We start from the raw sequence: 17,216 nt of genomic DNA on the forward strand, positions 1-17,216 counted from the left end.
TCCAGCATTACTAATGACAGAATGCCAAATAAGAAAGATTATAAAGTCCTTCAAATAATAGTAGCTCATTACATATTGTTGGATATCAGTGGCAAATATATAATAAACTGAACTTGATTAATCAGGATGCCTATTTCAGTACTGCCTCAGTGTGTGTACCAGGTTAAGGTTAGGCCATAATTTCATTCATATTTTCCTTATTCTTTTAGGAGTTCGGGGACTGTTTGTGTTAGCCATCTGAATATACCCCTTGTCCATAGATTTCATTCCCTTTACACAACTTGATGTAAAATAGGCGAACAAAATTAGTTACCTCCATATTGGTACACACTATTTCTACTATAAGATTATACATAAAAATGCTCAATACCACCAGGGTTACTCCCACAATTTGCCATGCCACAATCTTGTGGTGGTCAGAGTTCATATATTTACAGAGATTACGGGAATTTTAGCAGGAAATACCTAATGAATTTAGATACGGGAATAATATATTTTACATCAATCCAAAGAATCAAATTTTCACTAAACTGAAATGTGCGACCAGAATTGTGGGCCAGGCTAACTGAACTGTGGAATGGTATAACCAAGCACTACAACCAGGGATGTAGCCAGGGGGTGGTTTTAGGGGTCGGAACCCCCCCCTCCCCTTTCAAAATGTAAAAAAAAATAAAAGCATCTTTCTGTATCATCCATAGCAATTTTCCGTAGCTTGAAACGCTTGTTACACGTTTTCTGGCGTTTGACCAGACCCGCTAGCTGTTCCGATCAAACTTGGCAAATGGAAATTTCAGAATCCCCCCCTTCCCTTTGAAAACTACCCCCCTGACTACAACATATTTGTGGACTAGAGTAACTTTGGTTTCGATACCTTATCAATGAGTTCGATATTCTCTTCTTGATATTGTTTTTCTGCTTGATAAGCATTTTCAGTGATCTGGATGCTGAAAACGAAAGATATAAATAAAAATAATTATAAATGCTGTCAAGTCACGGTTCATTGATTTTGTTAAAATATTTGAATCCAAGTAAAACTTCATAATTATTCTTTGTGAATATTATTCAGCTATACGGCTTTGGATTTTTAATATTAATTTACAAATACTATAATGCAGGTGTGTGCAACCTTCGACTGGCCCATGGGCCAAATGCGGCCCACAAGAGTGGCAATTTTGAATGTGTACGGGCCACGAAATCAGTTTTCAATTAAATTCAACTTGGTACGTGCGTGTAATTCCAATCCCTGTGCGTTGCGAAGCCTATATCTGAGTCCAGTTTATACATGCCTACGACTTTACAATGCCGTAATAGGTTTCGCTCAGTTATTTCTATCTGGACCTCCTGTATTAAAGGTTGCACACCCCATGCTATAATGTGTTGTTCTTAGCTTTTAGAACTGCCACTCCAATACGCCTAATCCACTGGTTCTCAACCTTTTTGGTGGGGTGGAACCCCATTGGAACATTCCATAGGCTCAAGGTACACCAGTACAATACTTAACACTAATACTTGCAAAACATAGTGAAATTTCAAGTGTAGCAAGTCTGATAATAATGTTAAACCTAATAAAAAGTATATTTTGTTCTAAATACAAGTACAAGTATTTGATATTATTCAAACAATATATAGGGTGTCCAGGGAGTCGTGAAATTTTTTAAAATTGGAAGAAAATTTATCGATACCATATATTGTTTTGGCCCTCACAGATGTGATAAATGGGAGTAAAAAAACTTAACTAATTACTGGATAAAAAACAACAAACCTGGTTGAGATCAACTCCCTTCATAACAAAATTGAAATTGTAAAGGGACTTTATGGACACCCTGTATATATTTCATACAGACTCTCGCATTTGAATGTAAACTTGTGGAGCCGCTGTACTGAACTGGCCAAAAGCCTAGGATAAAAACCCTAATTTGCCATTTCTACGGGAAATAGGATCGTTCGTATTAGAACCATAAGGTATTCTGAATGATTGAGATTATGAAATACATTGACAAGATCAACATACTTTTTGTGCTTTGTAAACTTCATCATCTGCTGTCTGTACTTGGTCATGATAAGTTCCAATGCATTCTGATGGTCGGTCAAACTTTGTCGCAATTCATCGTTCTCATGTTGTAGGGACCGAATTGCATTATTTTCTTGCTGAATACCTTGAAGACAGAAATGGGAATTTGGCAAACATAACTTTGTTTGAGATTTACATTTTATTATTATATTTACTATTATTCTAAAGCAGGGGGTGTGCAACATTTTTTCGGTTGGCCATATAACCACTTCATACAGTTACCCGGGCCTACAAAAAATCAATGCGAGAAAGACAAAAGAATACGACTGTTGCTCAGCGTTCCAATAATAAAGACACAAGTCAAAACAATGAAAACATGTATTTTTACCAACATGAGCAGCTTTTTTAACATAACTGTTAGATTCAGATTTTATGCCTGATGGGGAAATTTGAGTGTTGACGAGGGCCACACCGAACGGCTTGGTGGGCCGGGTTGTGGCCCGCGGGCTGCCTATTGCGCACCCTTGATCAAAAATAACCACTAATTTTACACTATTTCTTAATTAATTTCAAATTGAATTTTTCTGTTCATGCAGAGTTTGGTACAAAATAGGAAACGATCAATTTACGTCCGGAAATATCATACAGGCAAGTAAAGATAATAAGAATAAATATCACATTAAAAACATGAGCAAAGCTAGTACTGGTTCTTGTAAAAATTTGTCGTACCTAAGACTAAAGTAGACCTTGGTCTGTGTCCAGCAACTTTGTTCAGTTCAATCAAATTTTCTTGATATGTGTTTCTCGCTTCCATCTCTTTCTTGAGAGTTGAAGTCTGTTCGGCAAGATTTTCAGCAGCACTGTCATGATCCTGGAATAATAGATGAAATTAAATCATTTGGAAGTGTATGTTAGAGAGCATCGATAAGTTTGATTGTTGCAGTGCAGCCCACATAAACGCTCGTTGTTTGTATTTAAAATATTTCTAATTTGATGAGGACATCATTAATGACGTGGACAATATTTTTATGATCCGAGCCTTGAAAATATTTTTGAAAGAGTCAAACCTGAAAATAGGATTGAAAATAACAGGTTAACTATTGTGTTTTCCTAATAGGTTTAGAACAACTCAAAATACTATGGAGCCACTTTTCCCAACCAAGGTGGAGTTTCTTAATTTTGGACAGGAACTTTGTATTTGGTGTAGTATTACTTATTTTCTTTATTATTACTATAATACTGATTTCATTAGCTATGACCTTATGAACTACTGTACTTGAAGTGCAGAAAAAGCTGGAGTGTGACTTGTGCACAACAATAAGAATATATTAAAGCTAATTTACATATCAACATTACAGGTGCACACTTAGACATTGGAGAAAGCAGTAACAAACCAGCCTTCACATGAACAGCCATATGATAGCAAGGAGTCCATATTATTATACCCAAAGGAACAGGGTGGTTCATGTGAGGGCTGGTCGGTCACGGCTTTTTTTTCGTCATCAAATCCATGCATCCTAAAAAAAAACTGGCTAACTAATCTCACACACAACATGTCCTGGTAACCAGACGAGAGACTGTGGTTCGCGATGTGATTAAGTCCTCTTATGAACTTTGTTTAGTTTATTTTGAAAACTTCATGATACACACAAATTAAAAATGGAGAATTCTGGAATGCAAGCAAAACTTTTAGAGAAGTTTAAACCATGAGAAATATCATGTGCCTGCCCACCAGAAAACACACAAAAACACAAACCCAATAAAACGAGGCTCGAGCCATGATTGAAGGAACAAAATACTCGATAGTATTGGACTTTCAGGCTATTGTACTTTTAACAGCCCGAAAGTTCAATACTATCGGATAAATATCAAAATCTTGAACAGTAAAAAAAATTCAGAAGTCTCCATGATAGTCAATCCTAACCCCAACGTGCGTCATCAAAATATTATGTCACAGTGACGTAATAAGGCCTTACAAACTGTCTTCCAAGACGTGCAGACGATCACCTGATATTGAGCAAGATATTTCTCTCGTTTTCTCATTGCAACGATCCCGATATGAGAAAGTGAGTGAGTTCTATATGAACGAGTCGGGGCAAATGACATTTTGACATCGTTAAATATCATTATATTTCGTCCACTAGAAGTACAAAACTACACGAGACCCAATGGTAGTCCAGTCTCAATTTCATGGCTTTTTTACACAAGAAAATGGGCATGCAATCAAAGATCCTGGCGTTAATTAATCGGCCAATTGGGCAATTTAATCTGGCCACCTGATGCTGCCATAACCAAACTAAAACCAAATTTTGTCGTTTTAGCTAAAATTAGCTCAAGGAATTCATTGAGATTGCGATCAAATTTAGTTTTGGCAGGAGGCATATGGGTTTACATTTTTGCTTTTGCTTTTTGGCCCCTGGTCCTAAAACCTTGCCCTCCCCTGGTTAAGAGCATTTGCCTAATCCAATAATTTGTCTTCTGGCTTTGTTTTATTCAACTAGGATTGCTCATATTAAGGATAAGATATTATTTTTATCATGAGGAAGAGGAAAGCCGATAAGATGTCCATTTTAATACACTCAAACACCTCACACTTTCAAAACAACCAAATACTCATCCAATAATAAAATACTTAGTCATGGCGTACAATGGCCTCACGCCAATTTACCAGTCCATGTCAGCCAGTGGCGCAACCAGCGGGGGGGTTACGGGGGTCGTGTCCCCCCGTTTGAATTTCGTTTTTTTTTTATTATTGTTCTACGTTAAAACAACGTCGTTCCACGGTCATAACAATCCGGTGAAAACTACTTTTTTCCAGTGCTTTATCACCTCGACGTAATTTAACACCGCCCGACTTCAATCATACCTTTTTGCTGATAGTTACGTAATAATCGCTAACCCCGCGTATATGTTTGTATTCGAAAATGAGATATGTTATCTCAAAAAAGTAGAAATCGCGCGCTGTCGATGCGAATTGAAAGCGACAATAGCATAATGCTATCTCTCTCTCTCTTGTGACGAATACTCTCGTGCTTCATCATCTTGACGCAATGTAACGCCGCCCGTCTTCATGTTATAATAATGCAGTAGAAACATTGAAAATCTGGATACGAAAATTATTTTCGGAAAAATATTGCTTCGAATAACCTAAGATTTTCTACATATGAAAGGCCGAAAACGCCGTAAACATCCTACCGCCCCCGTCCACGTTCTGATTTAAAAACATTCCACAATTATTTCATTTTTTATTGCAATCGAAAGCAGCCATGTGTGGCACGGCAATAACTAACAGTCGTCGTGAAAGGTTTTCAATAAACTCTGACTTGAAGTGCTTATAAGACGTCGAGGACGTTTTTAGTTGAAAATTTTTTACATTTGTTATCGTATATTTCAATTTAGTCAAGATATGTTGTGCGTCTCGGCAATAAACTTAAAAGCAAATCCTGTCCTAATTAATTGTTTTCATCCTCAGTTTCGATAGTTATCGAACTTAACGGGAAATTTTTTAATTTCTTGCAATCTATAAAATAGCTTCTAAATATTATTTGGTTTCTATCGGAGATTTTATCGTTATCCCGAGTCCTGACGTCGTTGATAGCAATATCGTTCATTTTAAGTTGGAGGTATTGGTTTATAATCAAAAAATTATAACACATAACATGAAAAATTTAAATCAACGCTTACTCAAAAAGTAAAACACGTTTTTCCATCTTCATTCTCCATTATTGGCGGACGGAAATTTGGGAATCGGGTTTAACTAATTTGATTATGATGACGATGGTAAACAAAAGTACACAAACATACCATACCGTTCTTAGTTTTTAGTCGTTATTTCTCTGTCCTTTCTTCTTTCTATGTGCATATTAAGACCATAAAACGTGTTTTATTATTGAATTCTGCGCTGATTTGAATATTTCATGTCGGCTGTTATGTATTTTTGTTTGTAAATGAATACCGCTAACTTTAACTGAACTGATGTTGTTATCAATGCCGGATGCCGACGAAATCCGCGATAGATATTAAATAGTATTGAAGAGCTATTTTATACGCGCTAAATTAGAAGAAATGAAAACATTTCCTGTTATGTTCGGTCACTATTGAAACTGAGGATGAAAACAACTAATTAAGACACAATTTGCCGAGGACGCCTAAACCATCTCGACTAAGTTAAAATACCCGATAAGAAAATATTTTCAATCAAAAACGTCCTCGAAGTCTTATAAGTTCTTCAAGTCGGCGTTTATCGAAATTCTTTCATGTCAGCTGTAATATATTGCCGAACCACACATGGACGACGACGCCTAGGATATGTGCGCCATATTTGGGATTATTATAAAAAAACGAAAAATGTTGATACTTTTGATGCTTGTAAACTTCATCATCTGCTGTCTGTACTTGGTCATGATGAGTTCCAATGTGTTCTGATGGTCGGTCACACTCGCAAATCATTGTTTCCATGTTTGGGAGATCGGATCGCAATATTTTCTTCCTATTTTGAAATTAAAAATGCCAATTTATTTACCACATGTGATTTTATGAATTTATTTACAGTGCGATTTGGTACTCCTGTAGTATGCAAACCGAAATGGCGGACACCGGAACGTAGTATGTGTACCAGGCCATAATTTCAGGTACAAATACTACAGGAGTCACTCGTCTAGTCCCCGAACTCGTAATAGAACTAAATAAGGAAAATTGGAATCAAATTATGGCCTAATCCTAACCTGGTACACATACTACGTTTTGGTGCCGCCATCTTGGTCCACATACTACAGGAGTACCTGCAATTTATTTTATGCAGAATGCAAAAACTTTTGATTTGATCAAGGTTTTTATTTCTGATTACTGAGCCAGACATTAGACAAGCACCCATGAAACATTCGCTTGATACCAGGCTGATTAGGGCTGATCTAGAAGTTCAAACCAGTCCATTACGGCAGTGTGTAATGTCTTGCTATTGCCTCATCCAACTAATCCTTACTTAGGATTAGCTCACTGGTGGGCAAATAATATGATAGCACCCCAAAAAAGTATATGAATGCAAGGTTTTCATATTCAAAATTTCAATATCCTGAATCAGACCCAACTATGATAGATTAGAATAGGAAAAGTAAGGTTGGACAATAACAGTACAGAACCTAAAATGGGAGAAAAGAAAGAAATTCATATTAATTGCAAGGTTATTGATCCGATTGATTTAGTTGTTTCAGCCAAAACATTTTGGACAAATTTACATTAAACCATTTAAATTTTATTTTGTTTTCATTGCATTAATTATTTAGTTTCAAGTGTTAGAAAATCTTGATATAAAACATCTTTCAAACCCAAGACTAGAGTAGAGTCTGTGTCCAGCAGCTTTATTCATTTCAATCAAATTTCCTTGATATGTGCTTCAGGCTGAGTTGAAAGCAGTTTAGGAAACCTCCAGTCCATAGTCCTGGAATGGAGAGAATAATGATAAGAAATATATCTTGAATTTCTTATTTTCAAACTCCTGACACAATCACTTTAATTGATACAAATCACGGGGCATTGAAAAGAAATATTGATTTTATCAACATTAAATTACGACAAATCTTCAAGTACCGTATTAGTTTTACATTTCATGCACATTTGATCCATACTACCCAAAAACCAGGCTTGTCCATCGGACATATCTTTCTGTCCCATCTAGGGTTGCCAACTATGAAATGTTTCAATAAAGGACATAGATTACCGTCATCATTTATTTTGTAACTTGCAATAAAGAACAATATAATAAAAATTATATACAAGCTAAAAAGATATATCAAAACAATCTTCATGTGTTTTTTATTTAATTTTATTCAACATTGACCCAAACAATGTTAATAAAATTGTTATTTTTTTGGCTATTTGAGCCGGACCAAAGCGAAATTAAAAAGAATAATTAAAAGCTTGCAAATATATAAACGGAGACAATTTTTCAAGAACGGAACAATATCAAACACAGTACCGTAAAAGCGCCTAACTTCGGACAAAATTACCATATTTTCATCAATAACTCAACCATTTATTGTTCAAATTGCACCAAAATTGCTTGGTAAAACATTGATGTGGTATTTTTACTATTGAAATAATCATTTTTTCTTGCCATCTGACCATTTTCCTTCACTGCCCTAACTTCGGACAGTCATTTTCCTCACTGCGTAACTGCGACGCACAGAGAGAAAGAGGCTTCCGAAGCGGATGACGTAATCACTTCGTTGCGTGAAGATAAGACGCTCGATCGGCGTCAAAACGTAACATCGAAACGACGTGGCGAAAATGCATCATTTGAAATTTCCATCGTCCAATGTTTACCTTGTTGCATTTATTTGGTATTTTAGTTACGTCAGATCAGTATAATAACACGTTGGCCATTCTAATCGGAATTAACATATGCAAATTAATCTAATGCAAACCGTTTCGATCTACAATGAAACATTTTAACCGACTTGTAAGTCTTTGAAATATTAATATTCTCGACAGATAGCTGTGTTGATGTTACGCTTATCTTAATAAGTAATTAATTTTTCATCAAACTTAACACGAACCCAATAGGAACGTTTGATCTTCAATTTAATTTCGCTAATTAACATTGAGATAAGTACCGTGATTTTGGTTCAGAATTCTCTAGTTCCATATTTTTCGAATCTTGACAACATTGGTTACGTAAGAAACGTATTCTCGTTAATGTGATTTTGGCATATGTAACACATGGACCGAACAAAATACAGAAATATTACACTGGAATGCGTCTTTACCTTAAGCGGAAATTGCTAATTTGGCGCCGTTGTGTCGGGAGTCAAAATTCGTTTCCGCGACGCAGTGTGACGTCGTGTCGGAAGTGAGCAAAAAATGATCTATGTGAGGTTGACGTAACTTTTAACGCAGCGTGAAATCTCAATAATTTTACGAAATTTACAATTCAGAATTTTACGTTTTATTTAAATCTCGTATGACATCTTGTGATCACTCTGATAAATTATATACATTGTTAATGCCCTCTACCGGATGATGGTATTTTAACGATGATAACTTAAGTAGGTGCGACGCTCTGTGCCGTTGAATAGCGGGCAGTCATTTTTGGGCAATATTCCTGTTTTTTTCGAGAAAAAAATGATTACGACATTAAAAAGGTTAAGAATATATGTATATATAACAGCTCTACTTTTAAAAATTAAAATTGGCAATATACGACGCTTATTAGTCAAGATATGGCCATTTAAATTTTTTGTCCGGAGTTAGGAACTGTCCGAAGTTAGGCGCTTTCACGGTACTATAACTATCGGGCAAAACGACGTTGGAAAGAATAACTGAATAAAGGACAATTAGCATCTTTTCTAAATGCTGAAGGACCAAAAAGCTTAATTAAAGGATTGTCCTTTGAAATAAAGGATGGTTGGCAACCCACCCCATGAGATTCCGATTGTTATTTAGGTTTGGCGAAAAACAAACTGTATTTCCATAATATTCTGTACCACAACCTATGTCTGCAAGTTGTAAACGTTCTTGCAGTAACAAATATTTTATATATTTTATCTAGAAATATAAAAATATTATACCTTCAATCTTGTGACCAAATAATAAGCGTCAGCATGGAATTAATTACTTGATGATAACTTTTCTTTTCCTGGTACCGGTACAAAAAAGGAAGATAGATAGATAGATAGTTTATTTCGAAAACTCCATAACAAACCTAAATTTAAAATGGAGAATTCTGGAGGGCAAGCAAAACCTACAAAAAAGTTTAAAACATGAAGTATCTCATGTGCCTGCCCACCAGCACGCACACAAAAACACAAGCCCAATCAAATGAGGCTTGGGCCAAACTTAGAAAACAAAATACACGATAGTAATAAACTTTCGGGCTGTTGTACTCTTTTCAACAATTACGTTGATAATGACCAATACCTACAACCTCATGCAAAGATAATGTGGGGAGTGGAATGTAATAAATTTGCGATGATAGTCATACTCATGAAGCCATGAAAGCTTTAAGAAAAACCAAGCCATGAAAAACTACACTGATTGCTAGATTGGGCATTGCGGAAAAGGTGATAAGTGGTTTAATATACAAACAAACGCAAAACCATGGCGGCAAATTCGGTGTGCGGACACTCATAAAAGCAATTATTAGGAAAAACACTAATCACACGTGAGCAGGTCTGTAGCCTAATTGATACATTGACGTGGCCAACATTGTTAAAACAGTACCGGTATACACACAGAGAGAACAAATCAAAAATATGCCACTAAATGAATGTTTAAAAATGTTACACTGTAAGTTACACTGCAAACTATTTACACATATATAGTTGAATACTCAGTATTCAAGCGGAATTTCTAGAAATAGCAGTATATCATACTCTTTGTCACAAAATAAAATATCTGAATCAATCCCTGTTGTATTCATCTTTCGATTCTGTTATGATGTCCGTCGGACAGCTCTTGTATGTTATATCTCTTTTTGCATTCATCTGCTTCGTCGGATTTAAAATATTTTTCTAACAAATTCGCTTGCCAAGTTGATAATTTGGACAGTACAGCAGTACCGGTATCTGTTAGAATACCGGTGCCGGTACGGTACCGAAAATATTTCCCTAAAGCTAAATCGGCGAACTCGTTCAAAAACATTTCTGGGTATCTCTATCGCCCCTGATGGTGATACCGTCGCCATAAGAATCGTCAGTGATCATCTGAGTTCTGAATACAGTTAAATGGTTTGTAGTGGATTCTATTTTCTACTTATCTATGGCAGTGATTACCCATAGATATTACATAACAACAAGATGACAAGCACCGTACTTTTACGCAACCCCGTGCAACTAACTCGTCCCATTATGGCGTCATATGGACGCCATTTTCGATCATTCGGCTCGGGTAGTGTAACGCAAACAAGCCTAATTTTAGTAGTTTTAAAAGGCTATTGGGGCAGATTTAAATCAGTAGTTATATTCCGAGGGCGCAGAAATCCGATATTCCGGACAGTCCCGGAATCGAAGTCTGGCCTCCGGGTTGTCCGGAATTTACTGATAACCAAGGCGTCCTGATGGCGCAACCATACCTCCATGCTGATTTTTCCATTAGCATAGTAGACACCAGAGTTGGATCAATTGTAATTGATGTAATTAATTACAGTTTTTCATGTAATTGTTATGTAATGGAGGAATTTTAATTCTGTGTAATTGTAATTTGCTAACATTTTCGCTCAATTACACTTTCAATTAGACTAAACTTAGTATTTTGAAAATAGATGAACATCAAACAAACTCTCTCGAAAACTGTGTTGTACCACTTCCTTCCCGTTATCAGAGTTTTTTTTAAATCTATGAGCAGCACTGAGGCATGCTGTTATACCAAAATGTTATAATTATGAATGTAATTTGATATTTTTTGCATGGAGTAATTGTTATGTAATTAAAAAATTTAAGGAAGTAGTTGTAATTAAGCTGAATTGATGTAATTGATCCATCTCTGGTAGACACACACAGTTTCACACTACAACAGGCCTAAATGACTAAAACGAGAATATCGGTTGGAAACCGCAGACTTATCGATCGATAGTTAGGGGATCCCCCAAAACAGAAACTGCAGTTTCGATTCATCCGCTCTTGTAACTTGCGCACTGCGCATCGCACACACACACTCGGCGGGTTTCAAATTTCTCTCGCTTTACAAAAATCTAGATCACTATATCAATAATTGATTGATAACTCGCTAATTATACGACATAATTCGCCCAAAATCAATAGGCTTCTGGTCCGAGATAAGATGAATGCACATGCAAAATCTGGAGCAGATTCAATCTCGCTTTCGTGAGATATCGCGTGCATCTAACAGACACACAGACAGACAGACAGACAAATACCTATCAATATACTTACCGATCTTAAGATCGATAAGTAACAAACTAAATTTTTCGACAGTAAAGGCGGCGTCATAGGGGACTGTGGCTAAATATTGATGTCAATGTTACATTATAAATTAGCCCTTTTCAGACACTCTAGCTGCATAATTGAATTGTAAATGTCCTTACCAATGGCAGTACAACGAGAAAGAGAGATTTTATTATTTTGTCAACCAAAAAATACAGTCATCAATAAAATAGCTACAGCAAATAAACTGTTTTGGTATGGACAGTAGGGGGCGATACGACCATACGGTCATCGAAGTCAACTTTCACCATATACGCTGATGTGATTAAGATTAACACTGAAAGATGACCAGTGGCGAAACTTGAACTATTACGAGAATATTTTTACAATAAAATTTGGGAACAAAGTGAGGGGATCTTTAGGTAAAAGCAATATAATAAATGTGTGTTTTTAAAACAAACAAAAAAAACGTCGGGGGTGTCCGGTGTTGCATTCGTTAAATAAAACAATCTAAAGAGGCCAGAATAATGTGATGGAAATTCATACCTACCTGATTAATAAATTCAATGGGGTTTGGACGATAATAATCAGGAAAAAAATAAGCTGGCTATATATACAAAGTGGATCAGGGAATTGATATGATGAGAATGTGTCTGAACGTGAAAAATAATAGAGTGCAACTCAGTGGTAGGCTTACATACACATTACTGAAAAAAACTAACACACTGAATAGGGCAAGAGGAATTTTATTCATAGGTTTGTCATAATCTGAAAATGTTTAAAAATTGCATGAACTTTATATATATATGTTTGGGATTTTTACAAACTTGCACGCCAAAAATGTTAATACTTATCAATAAGTTTTAGCAGATGGGTTTCGAAAACGTTTCTGACTCACACAAGATGGTCAATCAATAGGAAAATTCAATAATTCACATCTTGCGAATCGTGTTTACAAAACGAAGCAATGACAATAGCAGGTATACATAATACCTAAATATAAAAGACATGGAAAAGAATTGCTATTCGATTGACCAACAATAGAAATTTCAACAATTAAATAACAAAGTCATGAAAAAGTCTACATTAATTGAAACTCCCGAAGTATGTGTACCAGGTTAAAGCTAGGCCCAATTTTTATTCCAACTTTCCTTATCTTAGTTCCATTACGAGATCGGGACTGCCCATGTCAGTCAAGCGATGGTGGCTAAATATGAGTGCCTATTCATGAAATTGACTTTAACAAATAATCTTTGTTTTCATGTTCAATTTTAAGTCTTTTAATCGCTAAAAAAATATTTAATTTGTAAAAATTTGGATAATTAAAAACACATAAAAATGGCACCCCTGTATTATAATGAAAGTTTTATGTTGTTTTATATCCCCCCCAAAAAAACGATTTGGATGAAATACTTCCCCCTCAATTTTCAAAAAATTAAAATCCATTTTGCCTCAGTTTTGGTGTGTAACAAAATGTGTGTTACACAGTGTAATGTGGTTCTGGACACATGCGACAGTCCACTCACTGTGCGCAAAGTAGTAACCATCAAATTGCGTCCTCTACAGTCTACAATACATCATGCGCATAAACAGAAGCCTTCTGAAGTCATTCTTGGGGCTTAGACAGCAGTCTCACACTCTTGTGCTGTATATGACCCAATATTATAATCTTCTGAGTTCTGACACACACAACTGGTTTGTCCTGGTGAAACGAGTTGTAGGTTATAAAATGAACGTATTTTAGAAATAGCAAGCGTTCAAATTGACAGTGACTTAACTAAACACGCCTTCAGTTCAGAAGATCAGAATTCGAAAGATAAAGCATTATTTCCACTAAGCTCCGAATTGTCTATTCATATTGCTGCTAATTAGGCTACTATGAATTGTTGTGACCGCAGGACTACGAGCAATCATGACAGTGAATCTTGTACATTCAATGCACTGATTTCTGACTTTGCATTACTTAGGATCTGACACCTGAAGCCACCGTTTAGAAAATCGTTGTAGTTCAACTTAACTTTAGATACCCGTAACTTTTCTGGGCTAACTTTAATGAGTCGGATGGGCAACGTGATATAAATAATTAAATGTGACATCATCCTAAAACTCTGTCAAGCCTGCAGATTACTAGCCTGTCTTCCTGATGTCAGTTTCACATTTGGCCCTTCGTTTGACTAACTCAGAGTTTCCCAACCTTTTTTGTTCGCGGACTATTTTCTCATCGGCGAAAACCTTTGCGGACCTAAAGTGCGTTCATTGCAACCGTACTTTGTGTGAAGAAGCGATAAAACCAAACACAACAGAATTTAACAAATTTCAAAATTGGAAATTCTCCGCAATTACGCGTTCGTCAAAAAAGCCAACTTTTTGTGTATAATAGCCTTTTCTGTCGCACAATAGATAATCCATGACAACGACGACAATTTAAATGTCATTCTATTTTAATTTAATTGTGTTCATGGTAACTCGCGGTTGCGTCGACTTACGACAAGATGAAAGCATTACTTCTTCAAAATGCCACGGCAATCTACGAACATAATAATGTGAAAATATATTGCCCCATTATATATATTTGATTATAATACATATTTTTTGCGATCTTGCGAATTTGTAATCGTCGTTAGAAAAATCCTACTATCTGCTCTAAATTGCCAGAAAGTGCAACTTGATTTAGTACTTATTAAAAATATATTCGAAGTATATTAGTGAATCGAAAATCATTAGTAAATCAAAAATCATTTTAATCCGCGGTTGTGTTGACAAGAAGAAAGCAATACTGCTCAGAAAATATCATGACAATCTGTGGACACAAAAATGCGTGGCCCGATAATATTTTGTTTTAATTAATTCGTATTTTTGTGAATTCGATAAATCTGAGCTTTTGGTACAACGCTCCAGTACTGTACCTACCAATGTAGAGGCTGTGAAGATGTAGAGGCAGTGAAGCAAAGAATCCAGAAGGAAAATGCCTTGGTACGTTACCTACAGTAGCACCCGAAATTTTGCCTTTTGCAATGTCTAAAAAAACGTTATTAATCGGTCGCGGACCATCATAAAACAAAACTGTTAGCGTTCTCCGGTTTATTTTTAGTATTGCCGCTTTTCAATTTAGAAAATTTGGATTTCCACCATTGACATCCACCACAAATTTATTCCTCGTTGCTCAAACTCGCAAGAAACACCACTATCGGTATTTATCAAAGCGTGTGCATCCTCGTGTTTTCGTCGAAATTCCGCAAGTCTGATTAAGCGAAAGCGAAAGAGTTTGCGCCCGCCGTGAATTTCTGGCTCGTTGCGGACTCATTCAAATGCTTCGCAGACTCATTTAAGACCGCGGACTCGGGTTGGGAAACACTGGACTAACTTCACACAACGAACTGCCAGGGCCGAAATTGCAGCCTCTACAATTATTTTCCCATTTGTTTCTTCTCTCGGCATCTGCTGATAGCTTCAATAGTTGCACTGTTTTCTATTCCCGCTGCAATTAGACGCCGAGCAGCCTATAATTTTATAGCAGAAGGTACCAGCCTAGCCGAGGATCACGGAGAACCGCCGTAACCTCGCAGGCGACGTTAATCGAAAATGGCTGCCAATTTCCATTGTTGCGCAACTTAGGTATATATGGGCTTTGATCTCGTGATGTTCGAATCCCATGCCGCATTGATTATGTGGGAGAAGAATGCTGGACTGGTGGGTTCACGGAACGGCTGGTCGAATGGTCGAAGTTTGAGGAATCTTGGAATGTTAGATTTGAATGGGGGATTCCCCTGTGAACAACAGCGTCACCAATATATAGTTAATCTAATATTTATATTCGGAACATTTTTCAAATCATGAACACCCATTAAATCTAGAAAATTTAGGGAAAGAATTGAATGAAGTTAGATTGAAAATATGTCGGCTTTGTTGCTTATTTTAAGCGGGTCAATTCGGAGCAGACTATGATCGCACTGAACAAAACTCAGCGCTATAAGCGGCCACTAAAGAACTGATTCAAAATGAACACTTACAGCAGGGGTCGGCAACCTTTTGTCGCACGCGGGCCAAAATTAAAGGTTGCAAGTCATTGGCGGGCGCACATATTTTTAGAATGTTAAAAATCGAATGGATGACCGATGAATCTCATTTTATCACACAGATCAGAAGTTAAATTTTAAGCAGGGCGCGAAGACTGAACATTATAGGCCCATAAAACGAGTTTATAATGACAATCGTAAGAAATGTAATTATACACATAAGAATTCATACAAGTGAGAGATTCTTAACAATAGATAAGGGGTCGCGAAAGACTGTGACAGTCATTTAAAATTTTGAAGGCTTATATACCCTTAGGTCACACTTCATTTTCGATCATTTATTATATGATACTCGTGGCCTCAAAAATTTTTCAAAATCACTTTATCAAATTTTTGTCCCCGCCAAATATGGAAACAATCTCCTTTTTGTTGATTTTCAAAGCCTCTACAGAGTTGTGAATGAAACACATGCTTGTGATTAAAGTTACTTCCAAAAGCGAATTGATGTTTGAATTTGGTCCCAAATTGTTGAGTTTGCATTAAATGTGAGTAAAATAGATTTTTGATTTTTTTTAGGACATTTTTTTCATAAAGTTTGTTGCCCACCGTTCTTTTGTACTTCTACTTGTGACTACTAAAAATCTTTGTCCAAAGTAGTTGGCAAGTTTCTGATGGTAGTTCTTTTGTACTTCAACTTGTGACTATTAAAAATCTTTGTCCAAAGTAGTTGGCAAGTTTCTGATGGTATTTTAGAATATTACCCCTAATTACTGAATAAGTCTAAGTAATAAGCTTAAGTAATGTATAAAATTTGTTTTATTGTCTGTAAACTTCAATTGTGTGAAGGATTGATTATAAATTGTTAATTTGAAAAAAAAATATTTTTGATGGGAAGCTTTTTTTCTGTGTGGGATTTCGTTGAAACCCCCCAGGATTATTTGTTCTTTGTTTTCTGCTTGATTCACAACAGCTGTATGAGTGCTGGGAAAGTTGGTGGTTGTAAGTGGTTATAAATCTCTTTTTAGCTATCTTCTGTTTTACTTACATTTTTCCTGAACTGATGTACAGATCAGCAGTACAGAATTATGAGAACTACCCTGTAATAGCAGAAAGGTTAGGAGTTTTCTTGCGTTTACTAGGAATGGTACAAAACCCAAAAATGTTTGCATCATGTATTCTACAGTTAGGCCGTGTCCGAATACCGCTGATAAAAACGGATTTCCTGCAGTATTACATTTTAACATAGATAAAATACTTCGATAAAGTACATGACTATGACCTGGTAGAGTATTTGATTTTTTTTTATTACCA

The 17,216-nt window shown here is 36.1% G+C and overlaps 2 protein-coding genes across 3 annotated transcripts in view; one reads left to right on the forward strand and one right to left on the reverse strand.

The window, feature by feature from the left end:
• Positions 1-17,216, forward strand: part of LOC144422696 (uncharacterized) — a 486,406-nt gene that overhangs the window by 283,484 nt on the left and 185,706 nt on the right. The gene's annotated exons all lie outside the window — the stretch shown is intronic.
• LOC120332866 (FGFR1 oncogene partner 2 homolog) overlaps positions 1-17,216 on the reverse strand; it is a 424,145-nt gene that overhangs the window by 2,613 nt on the left and 404,316 nt on the right. Inside the window, exons 1-6 of one of the 2 annotated variants that reach the window (XM_078112436.1) lie at positions 9,577-10,627; positions 7,336-7,448; positions 6,369-6,500; positions 2,741-2,882; positions 2,012-2,156; positions 872-944 (exon numbers count right to left, since the gene is read on the reverse strand). In XM_078112436.1, the coding sequence (XP_077968562.1) occupies positions 872-944; positions 2,012-2,156; positions 2,741-2,825 (303 nt within the window). In that variant the 5' untranslated portion in view covers positions 2,826-2,882; positions 6,369-6,500; positions 7,336-7,448; positions 9,577-10,627. Of the gene's footprint in view, positions 1-871; positions 945-2,011; positions 2,883-6,368; positions 6,501-7,335; positions 7,449-9,576 lie in introns of those variants that run through there. The other variant, XM_078112435.1, reaches the window with a different exon arrangement.

The sequence above is a fragment of the Styela clava genome, chromosome 5 (genome assembly GCF_964204865.1).
Source record: "Styela clava chromosome 5, kaStyClav1.hap1.2, whole genome shotgun sequence".
In the NCBI taxonomy this organism is placed as follows: Eukaryota; Metazoa; Chordata; class Ascidiacea; order Stolidobranchia; family Styelidae; genus Styela; species Styela clava.